Source organism: Rissa tridactyla, chromosome 1 (assembly GCF_028500815.1).
Source record: "Rissa tridactyla isolate bRisTri1 chromosome 1, bRisTri1.patW.cur.20221130, whole genome shotgun sequence".
Taxonomy (NCBI): domain Eukaryota; kingdom Metazoa; phylum Chordata; class Aves; order Charadriiformes; family Laridae; genus Rissa; species Rissa tridactyla.
Window position 1 is genome coordinate 187843359 of NC_071466.1, and position 18722 is coordinate 187862080.

Consider the following 18722-nt stretch of genomic DNA (forward strand, 5'->3'; position numbering starts at 1 on the left):
TATATTAATTTTATAAGTATGATGTACTTAGAAATGATGATTCTCCTCCAAATATTCTTTAGTCTTTTCATTTTTCAAATATTTCTTTTTCTTCCTTTCATTTAAACAGAAGTAGTTCAAATTTGTCTTACCAAGTAATCTATTTCGGGCTGTGTAACTAGTCTGCTTTATTAGAACATACTTATTAGTATACTTGCAGAGGCGCAAAGAGGTATTTATTTTTTATTTTCTTCTATTGTTGCATAGGAAGTCAGTATATCCTCTCATTCCACTCTTCCCTCCACAACCAGTCTACCATACTTCTGCAGTTTCCACTCTTGATTTTCTTCTGATGGACTTCTAGTGCAACCTCTGAAGCATATTTTGCTATCAGATTTTCCCTGTTCTCCAGGGACACCAGTTCCCCCCGTTTCTAACCTTGAAGTCCTCCTGTCTCCCATTCTCTATTCATTGCAGTCTTTTGTCTCCAACACAGCCTTCTCAGTTATCATCAAACCCAGCACATTATTTTACACTGAGCTTCCTTCAATTATGTGCACGCTCCAAATCTTCTGCCATTTCCTATCTCCTTAAATTGAGTTGAAAAAACTGAACTTTTTCCTGGCCTCCCAAAAGACACAGCACCCAGCATAAGCTAGCAAGTGGCCAGTCACTCAGAATTAAAGATACAATTAATCATATTATGGCAGAAGATGAGTAACCTTAGTATTAGACCTAGAAGAGACTCCTACAGAAACTATTTCTCCTCATCCTTTAAATATCCTTTTGGAATAAGATCTGTAAAACTATTCTAATTTTTTTAAATCTATGTAATACCTGCAAATTTAATTGCAAACATCCCATTTTTCTTCAAGGACAATGTCAGAGGAGGATACTACTACAAGGCTGGAACAGTGCTGAACTCTAAATGAATTGTATCAATGCTGTTCTCAGCAAAATTTCTGAGCTCACTGAAAAGCAAGAGTCCTCTTATACGTCAGTTACTTCAATCTGGATACAGTCTCATATAGGAAGAGTGATCTATTTTAATAAATGAGTAACAGAAAACTTTTGACAGTACTTACTTTGTACCCTTGAAGGTGTCCTCGGACAGTTTTTAGTGGAACTGTGTCCCAATGCACCTTTGCTAACGTGCTGTTAATAACGTGAACCTGCACATTGCCTGGAGCAACCATTGGCACTATGTGGAAAGGATGCAACAAATATCTTGTTAGAATGAGACATTACACAAATATTGCACTCAAGGAGAAGGTTAAAATTTTCCTATGTTGAAAATCTGACCTCAGGATTATTACTAAAGAGTATTATGAAGCCTTATTACCTCAAAATTACTAATTATAATTAAAAAAATAACTACTATCCTCCTATTTCAATATTTTAGCATTTTAAATACCCATTTAGGTTACACATTTAGTTGCTTCTAATTAATACAGTTGAGTCAAACTACAAAACTTACAGTCTTCCCCAGAATGTCCAATCACCTCTGATGGCTCTGGTGCATACCCCAGGTCATTTAAAGCTTGTACTTTTATTTCATAGGGAACAAAGGTTGGTGTACCAGACACAATGTATTTGGATACATTTGCAACTATAACAGATGTCCATTCATCATCAACATCTTTCTGACGCCAGCTGACTTTGTACTGAAGCCCTGGTCCATTAGACTGAAAACCTGTTAAAGACTGAAATGAAAGGAGTAAATGAAATTATTTTAAAAATATTCTGAAGCATCTGAAACATCCAAAGTCACAAAGGAAGTATACCAATTCTTCTTTAGAATTTTACTGAAAATTTACCACTGTGTTCTGTGACAGAGAAGTACTGCTGAAATTTCCAAACTGTGCAATTTAGCTTTTACAGGAGGCCAGTTCAGTTGCTTTTCATTCATTAGTAAAAAATCACACTGAATGGTGATTCTGGCTAATTCTCATGCAACTATAGATTGTGATTTCTGTATACATATTTTGTTTTCAAGTATTTCTTAAAAAGTGGAAAAGGGAAAAACAGACTTAGACCAACTCCCTTTAAACAGCGTTTCCTAGACAATGCTTCTTGCCTGGGATGGGAAATTGGTTCTACACAGCTCTCCTCGAGCTCCTTTCACGATGGTAAGGGCACGATAGAGAAAACTTTTCCACAAAAGTTTTTTAGTGGAAGAGTCCACGGTAATCTAGTTTATCATAAAACTTGAGGGTAGAATTAGGATTCACATTAGAATTTATTCTAAAAATAAAACCCTACTTAAGATAAACCACAATTTACATATTTAAGTTCTCCCAAATTGGCAGCAAAACATCCTGTATTACCAAATTAATGGCTTATCTTGAGAAATCACTCAAGGAAAAAATGGCATCTTAAATTATTATTTTTTTTTCCAAAATGCATGCAGCTTTTCCCTGAAAATGAAGACAGGAAATGCTTGTATTTTACTCTATTTCAAGAATGTTTTAAGCAAGCAACTCACTAGGTATTCTTATAGCATGTTCACAATTAGATCATTATTATTTCTCTAAAAAAATGCTACTCACAGACCTGAAAACAAACAAATGAAACCTCGAAAAAACCAAACTTACCTCCCATGTTATTACCAAATTATCAGGTTCTGAGCCTATCCCTTGTACGTTAGAAGGATTTTCATCAGGGTCTAAAAATAAAATATTTACATGTGAATGAGAATGACTGGTTTGCATTCCAAGCAAATTCTATGCCATTCATAGTATAAATCAATCACTGGTAAGCAGGAATAGTTATTTACTTGCAGATTTTGTCAGGTACTGCTCAGATGGTTCACTGGGTTGACTTCTGCCAATCTCATTGACAGCTATCACACGGAATGAGTAGTTGACGTACGGAGACAACTTCAACTGTACTGTTGTCTGAGTTCCAGGAACTTCCGTCTGGTGATGCCATACCCCTGGTTCATGAAGCCCATCTTCATATTCAATCACAAAGTCTGTAAACAGAAATTGAATCCAACTTTATGTCAAAACTTGCAACACCTTCCTCAATTAGTGTAGGCATTTCTGAATGAGCTACTCAGAAGGGAGTGATCCAATCAATGTTTTTAAAAATCATGGAAATCGAAATATACGTACATAAACCAGAACATAGATCTATAATGTGCATCTTAAAAATACTGCCTATGTGGAAATATAATAGAAATACTGTTATAATTTGGTATTCTTACTAATGCAGCTACCTGTCAGTTAACACATTATTACAAGAGCTCTCTCAGGTACTGGATTTTAACGTAACAGGAACCCTTGAACTATCACAGTGAGAAAGTGGGACAAGATTGGAATTTTGATGTGAAAGTAATATTTGGCTGACAAATACATTGGTCTTGGTTGTATCAAGCTGACAGTGAGCAGTACATGTACAATATTAAAACTCTCTGAGTACTCCATTCTCCCCAGTGAGGCTGCCTTATTGAAGAACTATCTAAAGTCAAGAACCAGTACTTAAGGAAGGTTTTTGAGAGCACTTCTCAATACCTTCAAATTAAGTCAAGGAATGTATGTTCAGAAGCTAAATTTCTTGAGAGTTCTCTGTGTGAACATTACGATGATTACTGTTAAGACCCTGCAGAGTATATAACCTTAGGGATAAACAGGTTTGTAGAACTCCAAAAAGAAAATCATATTCAGGATCAAAGACAAAAGGACATTTTTTTCAGCAGTGAAACAGATAAAAATCTTCCTGCTCTTAGGTATGAGATATAAATTCTGAAACACTTATGAGGAATTGTTAGGATACAGTACATAAATGGGAGAAGAACACATAGTCTGAGGACATTCCATGGAACCTTAAGTTTAGATATATGAAATTTACATGAGCATCAAATGTTTGTGTGTTGTGTGACAAAAACTTTCCCCTATCTCATGTATAGATGGGGACAAGACTTCAAAATATGCCTCAGAATACATCCTGTTTGCACTACTAAAGAAATTCTGAGGAACACCTAGAAAATGCTTTTGGAAGAACACTTACAGTACCACATTGAAATGATCCACAGAGTTTGAAGAGCCAAGATGTTCAAGAAGTAAAACAGATTAAGTAGTACTAATTGTAACCTTCTGGACTTAAAGTTTGCAGAGTTCATCCTGACCTGAGTAGTAAGAAAGAAGGAGAACTGTCCCCAGATTACTGCCAGAGTTACAGTTGGTGCTGTGTGCTCAGAGATAAAGGCCTTAGGATGGGATGCTTTCTGGACCAAAGTCTTTGTTCAAAAGGTGAGACTACTACATGCTAGGAAAAAAAAAAAGGCACCAACAGAGTTTTTACTACTGCATTTTGTTTCCCTAGTAACTAGCATTCTGCCTGCAAGTCTAGCAGAACAATTTATAGGACGCTTCAAGGAAAAACACTCTGAGATTTCACAGAGACTCTAGCATGTCAGTCCTATTACTTGTGTAAAGCGATCACTCATAATGAAGTGCTATCTTTGAGTCTTGATCCGCATTTTGCAGTGACAGTAGCAGCAGCACCAGCAGTAACAGGCTTACTTACAAAGCAAATGCCTTATTTTGCAGGCTCCCGGGACCACACAGCAATATAAATTGTATCATAATTAAAACCAGCATTATTTAGTCAGAAGGATTCAATTTCCAATATCAGAGTGCATGCAGTATCTTGCTTCCAGAAAAACTCTGACATAAGCCAATACCAACTCCTATCATCTCTTCTGAAACAGTGTAATGTCACTCTTATAGAAAGGTAAGACCTGTGTCTTCTGGTTAGAAAAAAATGAATATGCTGATACAGAAGTATATGAATAAACCATAACTTAAATACAATTCAACTCTTTGCATTAAATTTTTATGTATTATATTTTTAAACGCATATTACTAGTTGATAGACAAGTCTGAAAGCATAAAACTTCAGCAAAACCCCTTGGTGTTTCATTAAAATGCAATCAAAACCTTTACTGTGTTCTGAGATGTCTGAAATTCTGTTTTTACAAAACTTCCTTTCCAGATGCCTGATCCTTATGATTTGTGTTCAGTCTTGATACTGACCAGCATCAGACCCCGGAGAGCAACACTCAATAAGCTAGCCTAACTCGTTCATTCCCAATATAATGTGTACAGTGGCTGTGGCAACTTGGGACAGTTATTAACTACAAATACACTACATAAAAAAATTAAATAATTACATTAAGTTGCTCATAATGAAAAAGTTGCACCGACAAATCTTTCTGATCCTATTATTTTTTGGAAAACAGTAAGATCCTTCTTCCTTCCTCTTAATTTCCCCCTCCATTCTTTCTGTTCAATGTAAGTAAGAGCATCTTTCATCATGTTCTACTGGGAGGAGTAATAGCATATAACTTCATGTCTCAAAAGTTTACAGATGTTTATTTTCTCTGTCTTAGGGACCTGCTTTATTCCTTCAATGGTCTGGACAAGAAAAAAAAACAGAAAAGCTATCTGTCTTACATTTTTACAAAAAATAAGATTCTTTATCAGTACTGATGGATAATCCCTAAAGATATCGGTACTGATGCTATTTCAAACTCACGGGAATTACAAAGGAGTTAATGCAAGATGATAGTAGCTCTCTCCTTCAGAAGCATACAACTAATGAACAAGTCTGCTCTCTACATATTCATAAGACTGGACCTTGTCAGACAGAGCTCACATCAGTATCAACTTCTATGTTAACTAGCACAAGTTTTTGGATCAAAAGCCCAGCTCTGCAGGGCAGTAAGTAAGTCCTTCTGCTTGGCTGTACAATAGAGGACATTCAGTTATGCAAATAAATAGCAACTGCAGCAAATAAATTTACCATTCTTCAATGTCGCACACAAAATTTATCTCATAACTCTTTGGATATGCGAGCAGTAAAGGTTAATGCTGTTAAAGTAATGCAATAGATATAAACCAACATACTTGTAATGGGGCTGTTATTTTCGTCTCCTGGTACCCATGAGAGTTCAACGCTTCTTTCCAGCTGACCTGTCAATTCCAAGTCAAAGGGTGGATTTGGCCGAGCTGTAAATCAAATGAACCTAAAGTAAACAATCACGCCAGAATATGTAGTTTCATCATTGAAAAAATCCTTACATTCCAATCAAAAGAATTCCACAAATACAGCAGGGCAGATCTACTCACATAAGCACGATGTAATGATCATTAGCATGCAATTGTTACAAAACAGAGATAAAATGGAGAACCGATGTATCTGGAAACTTCTACACATTAACAAGAATCTATATTTGATTTTTTCTATGTCTGATTGCACTGTGATACAAAAAAACGTAACAAGATGCAATGAATTATTAAATCTGTGTTCAGTTTATCTTTGAATGATTATGGGTGGTTATCTAATGTAACTAGAAATATGTATAAAACATGGAAAATAAAGAAGCATTCACATCAAAGAAGCTTTTCTAGAATCACTACAAATATTTTGAATGTGAATTCAAAACAAATATAGTTCAAATAGAAACTAATTGAAAGTTACTAAGTGTTTTATTTTTTGATGAAGTTTTAAAAAAATCCTGAAATACCATGCAAGCTGTTAATATACATCCTTATAATGCATAAAGATGTAATTGTCCATTCCAAATTGCTGAAAATAGTTCATTATATGATTTGTTACACAAAAATCAAGACTAATGAGTAGGTTCATTTAAGAATACATAAGCATTTTCACTGAATGTGATAGGATTTACATAAAAGTGCTTAAGATGCTCATACTTAAAAGCGTTTTTAGGCATATTATACTGCATTTTAAAACCTAAATTCAGAAAAAATTGCTACCAAATTAAAGGCTGTATACTGTCAAATTTAAGACTGTACCTGCCTGACAGATATGGGGAGGGAATTTTGGCTTTAATTTTAAAATCCTTATTAGCAATAAGTCAATATGGTCCTATCCATTTTATGAGTGAAGTAAAATGAAGACAAACAATGAAATAAAGTACACCAGGCCTACAAAGCTGTCCCCCAAAGCAAATAATTTGGTTGGTGCAAATTCTTTGATAGTGAATTAGTTTTCAACAAACAGCTGGATTTACCTTTTAGATTTTTCTTTTACTACATAACTAATTTGCGTTACAGTGCTCTCTCTATAAGAAAAAAATTATCACACTGTAACCAACCTTATTTTAAAATAAATTCTCTGAAAATCATTTATTACCTAAAATACAAAGCAGCCTGCCCTGTAAAATTCTAAAGTCCAGTACTCCAGTAATGAAGCAGTTGGTAAAATGGGATGAAACCACACACACACACAAACACAAGAAAAAGGGGAAAAAAAGAAAAGATGCTGCACTTTGCAACAGGCAAATGAGAAATATATCTGGCAGATGATGTAGAAGGAGAACTTCATATTAGTTTACCGTAAATGATAGCTGGAGTTGGGGGAGCAGCTGAAAAGAACATTAATATAAAGGATTTAATCAGTTAGTAGCCAAAGAAACAGAATACTGTAGGTAGTTAAGGACTATAATTATTGGAGACAAAGAAAAGTTATCTTATTTAGAGTAAATGGTTGATGTCAAATAATACATTGATAGTTTTTCACTGAAAAGTTATAAAAGTATTTTTGAATATTTTAGCCATTTTTTAAATAAGGATAGATCAAGAAAATAAATAAAGCAAGGAATCTTATAAAAACTTTTAAATAAGTATGAGATGTTTGGTGTATGTCATTCCTGGATAGGTGTAAGATTAATACACAATTTTAAAACACAAGCACACTTGACTTTGAATCTCAGCTTGAACTCAGGTACGGATCATTCAGGACATTTACTTAAAACGTTCTTACAAATTGGGAGAAGGGGCAAAGTAACATATTTTACAACAATCTGCAATCACAGAAACTTGAGAGAACTACTTTAAAAAGAAAAACCTTGAAAATACATACAACCAAGCACGTTCAATCTTTCTGAAGCATAATTTAGCTGTTAAAGAGATTCCTGAGATAACGTGTTTATGTTCAAATACTCTGCAGTATGTAATCTACTGTGTTAGCTCAGATGTGATCCAAAGAAAAACCTATACAGCATGAAACTGAATGCGTCCTGTAGCTATGGGACCCTTTTTTAAGTAGCTGATTCAAAGGCAAACTTTAGGGTAAGACTCTATTTTTAAAAAACTGAAGCACATGTACAAATAGGTGACATTTCCTTTGTCCTGTCCTAGAAAACAAATCTACGTTTGTGCTTTTCATTTTAAATCTAATGCTGTTTTCATACTTAACAGTAATTAAACACAGTTCTGCTATCATAAAGTTTGAGAGTATTCTTACCAACAACAGTAAGCACAGCACTTGCTGAAACACTGTCCAGAGTAGTATTAACTATGCAAGTGTATGTTCCATCATCTTTATCAGTTACATTCATAATGGTCAAGTTGTCTTTACCAACTAGAAACCTGCAAATACAATAGATTCAGCCACTGATTTTTCAATAACTGGTACTGTTATAAGAAACTTGCATAAGACATTATCAAATCCCATATACTTGTGTATTTCAGCAAATAGGCAGACTGCAAGGTAAACTATGCTCTTGACCATCTTCCCACAGTAACTATCCTAATGTGCTTTTACTTCCAAATATACTCAGACAACTTTTAATTATCTGTGATCTAGAGCAAAATAGTTGTCCATTATCCCTTTGGCTTCTGATGCCAATTATTTTCTTACAATTGATATACATGGTCAATGTGCACCATTAAAAATTTTTACACCTCAATTTAATTTGAATTCTATCTTAATATTTTCACCACACTAGGTGAGTCCTTCAGTCACCGAACATGGGATAGTGATGATATTTATCAGTCGTCTTCGGAAAAAGTCAATAGGTCAATATGTTCCTTTCAAAGATCAGGAAAAGGTGCAGACAAAAGAAACTAGAAAATTAAAAATAAAGGAAAATTACGTTGTCCATACCTTTCATCACCTGGCAGTTCACCATTGTCCTTCAACCATATAACTGTTGGTAATAAGGTGGAATCATGTTTTATTATACACTCAAATGAAACTTGGCCGTATCTCTGAATCACTTTGTATTCTGGCTGTTTAATTATCATTGTTGGATCTGAAATTTAAAATTGCTATTAGATATTTAGAAAGTCTGAAATTCTGTACTAACCTGTGATGAAAGAGTGATTCATTTCTTACCTTTAACTTCCAATTGCACCTCATTTTGTATCTTTCCTAATTCATTCCGTGCTACACACGTGTATGTACCAGAACTATCCTTTTGAGCCACTGGAATTTCCAAGGTTCCATTGTCATGGAAAACGTATTCATTTCCACGCAGGATGCTGCCTTTCACTCCCTTAAACCTTTATATAAAAAGTAGTATCATTATCCAACATCATCGTTAAATTCTGTTGTATTTCATTATCAGAAAATGCAAACTTGGGACTGCCACATTAGAAAATACAGACAGAATCCCATAATGAAATTTAAACTTGACTCTGTAGGGATAACTAAACTGTTGTTACGTTAAGTATGTTTCGTATTGTATTTGTGTTTTGTAATCGGCATATATTTAAAAATACACTATTTTAAAATTGTAGAAAGAGTAAAAATAGTTTAAAGTTTTAAATGTTTATTTCCATAGATACAATTGGCTCTTTTTACATAACTCAAGCACAACAACACTATAGCTTACCATTCAATTTCAGGCTTAGGTGAACCAAAATAAGCACAGTCTAGCAATGCGGGACTATCTGCGATGACTTGATACAGTTTATTAGCAGCAGTTAGAATTCTTGGTGGCTCAGCTGAAAAGACAAAGGTATCTGGATATAGATACGAAGATGCAGGTAGAAAATACTAAGATATCAAGAATGGCCTAAGGAATTATACATTAACATCCTTCTCTGAAGTGATTTCTGGTCTTAGTCTAGGTCCAAATACGTTCTACTGCCGGTAGGCTGAGGAAACATTAATGTAGGAGAGTTATCTTATGAAAAACAAATGCATCTTCCCTGTTTACAAGTAATAGGCATGGGCACCAAAGGCAATGATTTCATTTGGAAAATTTAAATCAGAATATACTTCAAGAAGAGAAACTCCTGGGAACAGACTAAACTACATAATTCGGAATAAACCTGCAGGCAGAAAGAACCTAAGATGCATTTTTGGTGAAACACCTACATATTTTAAAGGAACTACAGTGTCGCTCAATCAAAAGATCTGCCTGTGCCTGCAGGGAAGTCTTTAGAGGCCATTCCGCCTCGAATTTTGCTACTAGCTTTGTTAAATTCAGCTAGAAGAGTTAGAGAGATCACAATATCTCCTAACTAGAAACACATTCTTGGGAGGCCTTCAAGACAAATGCATAATCATGTGCCCTTGCAACAGCAATTTAGAGATCATCTATTTAACTGATCCAAAACACCCACAATCAATAAGAGAGTACTCAAATATACCAACTTAAAGAATATTAATTCCTGCCTTATTTGTTATGCTTCCGTTTGCTTGACTTATGTAAACAAACAAATAAAAAAAGAGATAAAATTTCTTCCAAGATTTCCAAAGCTTTCACAGCTATTATTCTTGCTTAAGAATAGTGAAAGTGAAATTCAGGAATATCCTACAAAAACCACAGTATGTATACCCTTGCCTTTTACAGGGCTCAGGAAATAACGTCCATTCCCACTGAAGACCTCAAGCAAGGCTTGAGCATGCAACCCGTGCAGTAGCAGGAGACAAATGAACATATAAAAAAACCTGAAAAATATAAAATCTGTTTCTTACCCAGAACATTCACAAATGCGTTCGCTAGCAAGTATCCATATTCATTAGAAGCATTGCACTGATAGACAGCACTTGACCTTTCTTGCACCTGTGAGAAAATAATGGTATCGCCATCTACCTTTCTGCTAGGATCTTCTGGGGCAACTGTTGGTGTAAAGAAAAAAAAAAATTGTTTTTCTTAAACTGCCGTTGGATGATATGTTTCATACTTCTGAAAAGAAGCAGCAACTTGAAAGACCAATATGCCCTTTCTTCTGTTTTTCTGGGTGACTGTTCACTGGTCAGATGTGAATTTCCATATGATTAAGGAAGTTACCCCAGTTCTACAAATATCTAACTCAGGATGGTAGATTTCCCATTTTTTAGGGTTTTTTGTTGTTGTTAGTTTTTCAAAGCAGTAAAGCTGAGATCACATTTTGCATGGACTACAGAGGAAAAATACTAATATGACAAGATTCAGGCAAATACAGACAATATCTACAAGAAAGAAGGAAGTATTTCTGAGTGTCCGAAGAAAATTATAATAGAGGGTGATTAGAACTTTAAAGGTCTCTGTGACTTGAAGGTTTCAACTTTTCAAATCAGTTGTTATACTATAAATAATTATCCAAACACAAAAATAGCCTTACTCCGTTGAAAACTCTCAGAGTAAAACATTAGCAATTCTTTCAGACAAAATCAAGTCTTCACAAGAGTAGTGACAGCAATTCAGTAGGTGGCACTCTTTCCCTTTTATAAGAAATATACAATGCCATTTCCTCAACTGTTCTGTAGTAGCCTGAGCTGTCAAACAGCTCTTGCATCCCAGAAAAACTGTGAATATAACTGAAAATAAAATTCTGAGATATTAGTGAAGAATAATAACTGTCATTTGTGATACAACTGCATGGAGTTAGAGAGGTACAACAGAGAAAAAAACTTAGCTTGTAACACTGCACTACATAAAAATGCACAAACTATAGTTTAATATTTTAAGTAAATATTAAATCAAAACACAGCATTGCATTATTAATATTGAAACTTATGGTGAAATTATTTAATATTAATATTAAAAGTAAACGCATATATGCATAAATAAATACATCATAGTTTAGTTGTATCATCAAGATCGATACCTGCATATATTATTGGAGCCTGAGAAAATAAGTATATTTGTGAAAGATATTTTAATATAAAATCATTTCTTATTTCTTTGGATTCGTAGAAAAGATTCTGTTACTGAATTCTCTAAGAGAGAAGAATGAAAGTGGACAGATTAATGGGACCACAGTTCTGTGCTCCTGCTTAAGGGTATTTCCATCTTGGGTAAACTCTTAAGGCCATTTTGCGTTACACCAATTTCTAAACAGATGCCTCTAGACACACTTTTTGACTCCGTTTTTAACCCGTATCTTCCATCACTCTGAGTTCAAATCAGTATCACAAATTCAAAACTTTCAGAAAGGAATGAAAAGGTACTACTGGAATTTTAAATGCTTATTCTCCAGGCTTCTGGATTGCTGCAGTTATTTTTCTCCTCTTTTCCTTTACTTCCTATTGTGTTCCACGTTCCCCATTGCTTCCTATTCTATGTAAATGCCATTTTCATTAAAAGATTCATGGGCTGAAAACAGACGGAGCAGGTGAGTAGCCCAGCAGGCAGGCGAGTCAGCTGTGAGAAGTGGTCTGTTTCTGCATACAAATCACTGTTAAATGGAAAATACGCACACCCGCCCTCCCAGGAGGTAGGAGATCTGCCCGCGGCTGTTCCAATCACAGCTACTTCCTGCCCCGGGCTCTCGGCTTCCCTCCACTCATGCCCTCTGAATCCTGCAGCGTTTTCTGCACACAGACAGATCTTTAATGGGTGCGCAGACCTCCCCCCTTCACAGACACTCCCGTACATAATATCTTACAAGTTGATGGTAGGGACCCTTCAGAGAGATGGAAGTCACTAGTCCAATCCCCTGTGACTGACGAAGGAACTGAATCTTAAAAGAATGATCTAACCATTAAATTGTCATCTTAAAAAAAAGGGTAGCATCTTCACTTCGCGCTGATGTATTTAAGGAAAAAAAAAAAAAAAAAAAAAAGAGTTCTCCTTCTTCTCTTTTAGCAACATGGTTTAGTGATGGTTTTTGTCAGTTGATGGTTGGACTCGATGATCTGAAAGGTCCCTTCTAACCTAGACAATTGTATGATTCCATGACTCGCTTATTTGAAGGAAAGGATGTAGGTGCCTGTTCTCAGAAAAGGCCTTCAAGCTATGGGTCCCAAGAGGAAAAAAAGAACAAACTAAGGAAAGTGTTGGTTTAGCCAATGCTTCCTTTTGACTGGTCTGGCCACTTGCATGCTGAAGGGCACTGATTTTAGAAAGCTCTCTGTTAGGACCTGTGTCCATTCAACAGTCTGTCTTCTGACATGCTTCATCCTCCCACGCAACACCAACATATCCTACACGTCTTTGTCCATGTACTACATTGTGTTTTGCAGGGCCAGGCCCTAAAAGTTAGATGCTGTACCATCCAGCTGCTAATGATCTTAAGCATGCACTGCTGCACTTGCACACACAGGATGGCTGAGGTTGGAAGGGACCTCTGGAGGTCATCTGGTCCAAGTGGCTTCTCAACCAGGGCCACCTAGAGCCAGTTGCCCAGGACCGCGTCCAGACAGGGGAAGGATCACTTCTGTCGACCTGCTGTCAATACTTTTGTCTAATGCAGCCCAGGATAACATTAGCCTTTTTACCACAAGGGCAGATCGCTGGCTTGTGGTCAACTTGGTGTCCACCAGGATGCCCAGGTCCTTTTCTGCTAAGCTACTTTCCAGTTGAGTGGCCCCCAGGCATGTACTGCTGCTGCCTGGGGTTGTTCCTCCCCAGGTGCAGAATTTGCTCTTCTCCTTGTTGTACTTCATCAGGTTCTTGTCATCCCCATTTCTCCAGCCTGTCAAGATGCCTCTGGATGGTGGCATGACCATCATGTGTATGAGCCACTCCTCCCTGTTTTGTGTCATCAGCAAACTTGCTCCTCAGCTGAAGGGCACTGATTTTAGAAAGCTCTCTGTTAGGACTTGTGTCCCTTCAACAGTCTGTCTTCTGACATGCTTCATCCTCCCACGCAACACCAACATATCCTACATGTCTTTGTCCATGTCCCTCGTACACTCTGCCCCATCATCCAGATCATTAATGAAGATATTAAACAGGACTGACCCCTAGGGTACACTGCTAGCTACTGGCCTCCAAGTAGGCTTTGTGCCACTGACCACCACTCTCTGGACCTGGCTGTTCAGCCATTTTTCTATCCACGTCGCTGTCTGCTCATCCAGCCCATACATCAACAGCTTGTCTACAAGAATCTTATGGGAGGCAGTGTAAAAGGCCTTACTGAAGTCCAGGTAAACAATATCCACTACTCTCCCCTCATCTACCAGGCCAGTCATTTATTTCATCACAGAAATTTATCAAGTTCGTCAAGCATGACTTCCCCTTGGTGAAGCTACGCTAACTACTCCTGATAGTGTTCTTGTCCTTAATGTGGCTGGAAACGGTTTCCAAGATCAGCTGCTCCATTACCTTCCCAGGGAACAAGGTGAGGCTGACCAGCTTGTAGTTCCTTGGGTTCTCCCTCTTGCTCTTCTTGAAGAAAGGAGTAACATTTGCTTTCCTCCAGTCTTTGGGGACTTCTCCCAGTTATCGTGGTGGATCAAAGACTACAGAGAGTGGTGTTGCAATGACATCTGCCAGCTCCCTCACTTGTAGGTGCATCCCACTGGGGCCTACAGACTTCAGTACGTCCAGTTTACTTAAATATACCCTGACCTGATCCTCTTCCACCAAGGGTGCATCTTGCTCCAGCCTTTCCCCCAGTCTCTGGGGGATTAATTGATCAGACACTTGAGAATCTACAGGGTCAAACCAAGAGTGAACCTAGACAACGAAAACAAGAAACTTAAATAATCCAGTTTTGCCTTACTCTACACCTTAGAGCGAACTGACAAAGATTTAATTTTGGAAGAGATGCGACATGGAAGAAGATGCCCTTTTCCTTTTCTTACTAATCTCACTTGCTCCTCAGAAAATATTTTCTTATGATGACTGAAATTCTTGTTTCCAAGTTTCTGATTCTGATAGTATTATTACCTCCAAAGGGACAGCAGGTTACTACCTGACCGGTTATAGCCGTGTCCATCTTTTGATGGTCATCTTTTGTGCAGAATAAAAAAACCTGATTATCTAAGGTTTTCATATTTGCTGCAGTTCCTAAGCCAGATGCACAGTTCCAACACAATGGCAGCAGAAGCAGCAGATAAATGTCTGCCCTGTCAGTCCTGTCCTGTCCTCTCCTCTCCGAGACTGAAATCCTTGGGGCATCCGAGTCTAGCAGATTTCTCCCTACCCTCCCATGGCTGTGGTGAACAGGTTGTGTGTGTACACACAGAGAACACGATGGATGACGAATCTCTGAGCCAGGGATTACCAACGCCTTTCAAAAAGGAAATCTAAGGGCTAATGTTTCTCCCTTAAATTCAATGTGATTACTAATGGAGACTAACTAAAACCTAAGGTTCAATTTGAAATGTGATATAAACAAGTGAAGAACATGTTGAAAGAAGGTAAACAGCACCTTTCAGTGCACTACTCTGTATAAATCTAAGTGTGCGTATTTAATATTTAATAGCTCATCATGAACTATAAACCACTGAACCAACAAATTAGTCTTTTGTGCAGTATTTGCAATGCCTTTCTGAAGTCCAATTATGAAAGTGCTTCCCCTTCCCAATTAATCTGGGTTGTTACTTTCTTAAAAGTTGAGATACTTTATGCATGGCTTCCCTTTTGTAAAGCCACACTGAACATCTAAGCAGTAAAACACAACGGATTATGCAGCGGTATAAATAATGCAGATCTTGAGTGTTAATTGAAGCACAAGGCAAGGCAGAGTCATGGCCTGAACTTTCAATTGCTACTTGCCAAACTAATTCTAATTGACCTCAACGGGACTGTGCGTGTGAGTTCAAATTACTCCTGTGAGTAAATATTAGGAGGTTAGGTCCTTATCACCCCAGCATGTCTGAAGCAGCTTTCTTTTCAGACACTCTGGAGTTTTTCTATTAAGCGCCGGAGAAAATTAATTAAAATATTTCAAAGAAACCTAATATGTTCCTTTAAAAATATCTTTTTACTCTGACTAATAAGATCTGGAGCAAAATTTACACCATTGCAATTTTTTTTCATAGGTGCTTAAGACACTACATTCTGCTTTATTCTTCCTTTTTCCCTTTTGGTTTTTAAGCTTCACCCTTTGACTGAGATATAGACGAGTGGTTCTTTCCTCAACATTCCCCATTCCTTGTCTGACTCTATTATGGCAAAACAAAACCGGAAGAATTAAGCATCTCCCAGTTGTGCTTTCCAATAGAAAATTAAAGTATTGCAAACAGATTACTGGGCCGCAGGAGGCACATTGTGGGATATACGATGACAGCAGGGCTTTGAAATTCAAATGTAGCTCTTTTTCTTTGAAATCCTGCCATGGGTGTATCTCTCTCAGCACTGCCCTGAAGCTGAAACAGCTGCTTTAGTTTCCTTTTACAGTGATTCACTAATCATTTAGTTGGAAGAGAGGGGCTCAATTCTATAATTTAGTAACAAGTGAACAAAAAGGCACACTGTACTCGGTAGTTTCCAGACCAGCTTTTGAAAACTCAGAATAACAGAAAATCACAAGAATCTTAAGAACTGCACTTTCTGTGATCACGATGCTTCTCTTTCTTAGATGCTCTGACAGACTCAGCGTACTGGAGCATCCAATCAACTTGCACTTAAAATATTTAAGGTGGATAAAACTTCAGCTTTTCTCAACAGTGAAAGTGACCTTTAATGTAAGGCTGAGCTACTCACTTATTTCCTCTGTTCTTTTTTTTTTTCTTTCTTTTTTTTCCCTACTGAGGTTGAATGGATAATTTAATTAAAGACTTAATTTTTACTGAGTTCCCATCAATAAGACTCTGTGTACTGATTCCTCAACGCCAGCCAACCAATATATGTTGCCCTCCTGTTTGGGAAATTTGGTGACAGCCTACAGCTGCTTCTGAGAACTCTCTGTTTCTTGATGTTTTACTGCTGTCCTGCAAGAATGCAGAACACATCATTGCTTCTCTGGAAAATATACTTGTCTGTTATTGGAACAGCATGTCCTACAGCTTTGACAAGGAAGCAGCACGAGGCAAAGGTGAATTTCATAGCCAAGTGAAAAACATTTTACTAGTCAGGAGCCCTGAAAGGAAGAGTTAAACTATCAGGACAGCAGGATAAAAATCTCCTAAAAACAAACAAAAAAAGGTAATGGTAACTACACAGAAAATAGTAAGGAAGATGAGACTACCCAAAACACAGAAACGAAAGAGCAGGACAAGTACCAAAGTTGGATTATAAGGCGTGCATTATGTATATATTGTAGGTAAATATATCAATACAAAATTACATTGATGTTTTCCTGTAATACCATTGTTTGATGAGGTGGTTAATGCCAGCTTACGTACCTTATTTAACCAATGGAGACTTCTCATTTTAAATCTCAGGCTGGAGAGCTCAACTTACATTTAATTAGGATTCCTGAAATAGGTTCTTTGCTAAGTATTTTTATCTGTTTCAATACATACCCTTAATTTCCTCCCCAAAGTTGCATCTCTTTCCCTCCAGTTTAGTTTAATCTCTCTTATATCCCAAATATTTTGAATATATCTAATGAGGGTTCTCGTTTACCTATTGCTATTTCCTAGATTATCACTGTAGAGAATCCTCCTCCATGTCCCAAACTCTGTGACATTTACTTCATCAACAGACTTAAATATCTCCTAAAACTCCTGAAAGTTACACTGTCATAAGACAGAACAATTTTAGAGCACATTATCTCTCACGACTCAACAGTGTACATTGTGTATTTTATGGTACAGGGTATGCCGAGTGCAAACCCAACTGAGAACACCCTGCAGTGTCCTCCAGCAAGTTCTTCCCAAGTAAAGTTGTCCTATATATAGCAGCTATCTCGTGTCTGTCATACAGCATCGCCAGTCATAACACTGCAACAATTAAGTGACTGAATCACCAATTCAGGGTTGCTTTTCTTACCCATGCACACAGAAACAGCTGTTTTGCTGCCTTACAGGTTCCTGTTCTTTGACACCTACTTGGCACAAGCTGTTTGCCAGGCACTTGCTGACGCATTCAGTCAGTTTCGCTGCTGCTGCTTTTTCGTGCTGAGGCCTGGAAGGCTCAAACATACTCTAAGCTGCAAAGCCTGCAAAAGCGCTCTGTATATCCACAGACGTGAGGACTTCACTTTTTATATCATCTTTATGATTCCTAGGCAAAATTTGTGTTGCAGTGGGGCGGCAAAGGAGAGATCTGGCAAACACGACTGCCACAGCAACATAATGGTAAAAATTACACCCCAGCAAAATCCCCATCAAAGAGGCACGGCACAGCTTTGTTAGTTTGGCCCCACCTCCACAAAGATACTACCAGCAGAACACCAGACAGAACACCCAGGAGTACAGTCACAAATTTTATGGCTCTCAAGCGCATTAGAGGTGTACTTTGTTGTTTCACTTTTATGAACCACAGTATTTTTATCACCTCATTTATAACTTAGTATTACCCATCTGGCAAAATCTAGTCAAATACATGCTCTTCATTTATATTTGAAAAAAACCACCCTGACATTCCTCATATTCTCTTACTCATCCTCCCATAAGGTAATTAAGAATCTTACTTGCTATGGGAACACCATTTGCTAACCAGCTTATATCAGGCTTTGGGTTGCCGTTAGCTCTGCAGATCAATGTCCCATCTTCTCCAGGAGATAAGACCAAGTTTCTGGGTGCTGTTATCCAGTATGGGGCAGCTGGGGTTAGGGAAAGAAACACAGCAAGTGTTTTCCAAAATTATGTACAGAAAATCATAAGACACAGTCATGGTAACCAAAAGATAATTCAAACAAGATATGTGTGAGATATAG

General features: G+C 37.2%; 1 protein-coding gene across 1 annotated transcript in view; it reads right to left on the bottom strand.

The window, feature by feature from the left end:
* Nucleotides 1–18722, bottom strand: part of NRCAM (neuronal cell adhesion molecule) — a 149182-nt gene that overhangs the window by 26419 nt on the left and 104041 nt on the right. The window contains exons 12-23 of the mRNA XM_054204362.1: nucleotides 18477–18608; nucleotides 10720–10863; nucleotides 9629–9740; nucleotides 9130–9296; nucleotides 8899–9046; nucleotides 8257–8381; nucleotides 7346–7375; nucleotides 5892–5993; nucleotides 2756–2953; nucleotides 2574–2644; nucleotides 1457–1682; nucleotides 1065–1180 (exon numbers count right to left, since the gene is read on the bottom strand). Coding sequence (XP_054060337.1) covers nucleotides 1065–1180; nucleotides 1457–1682; nucleotides 2574–2644; nucleotides 2756–2953; nucleotides 5892–5993; nucleotides 7346–7375; nucleotides 8257–8381; nucleotides 8899–9046; nucleotides 9130–9296; nucleotides 9629–9740; nucleotides 10720–10863; nucleotides 18477–18608 — 1571 coding nt within the window. The remainder of the gene's footprint in view (nucleotides 1–1064; nucleotides 1181–1456; nucleotides 1683–2573; nucleotides 2645–2755; nucleotides 2954–5891; nucleotides 5994–7345; nucleotides 7376–8256; nucleotides 8382–8898; nucleotides 9047–9129; nucleotides 9297–9628; nucleotides 9741–10719; nucleotides 10864–18476; nucleotides 18609–18722) is intronic.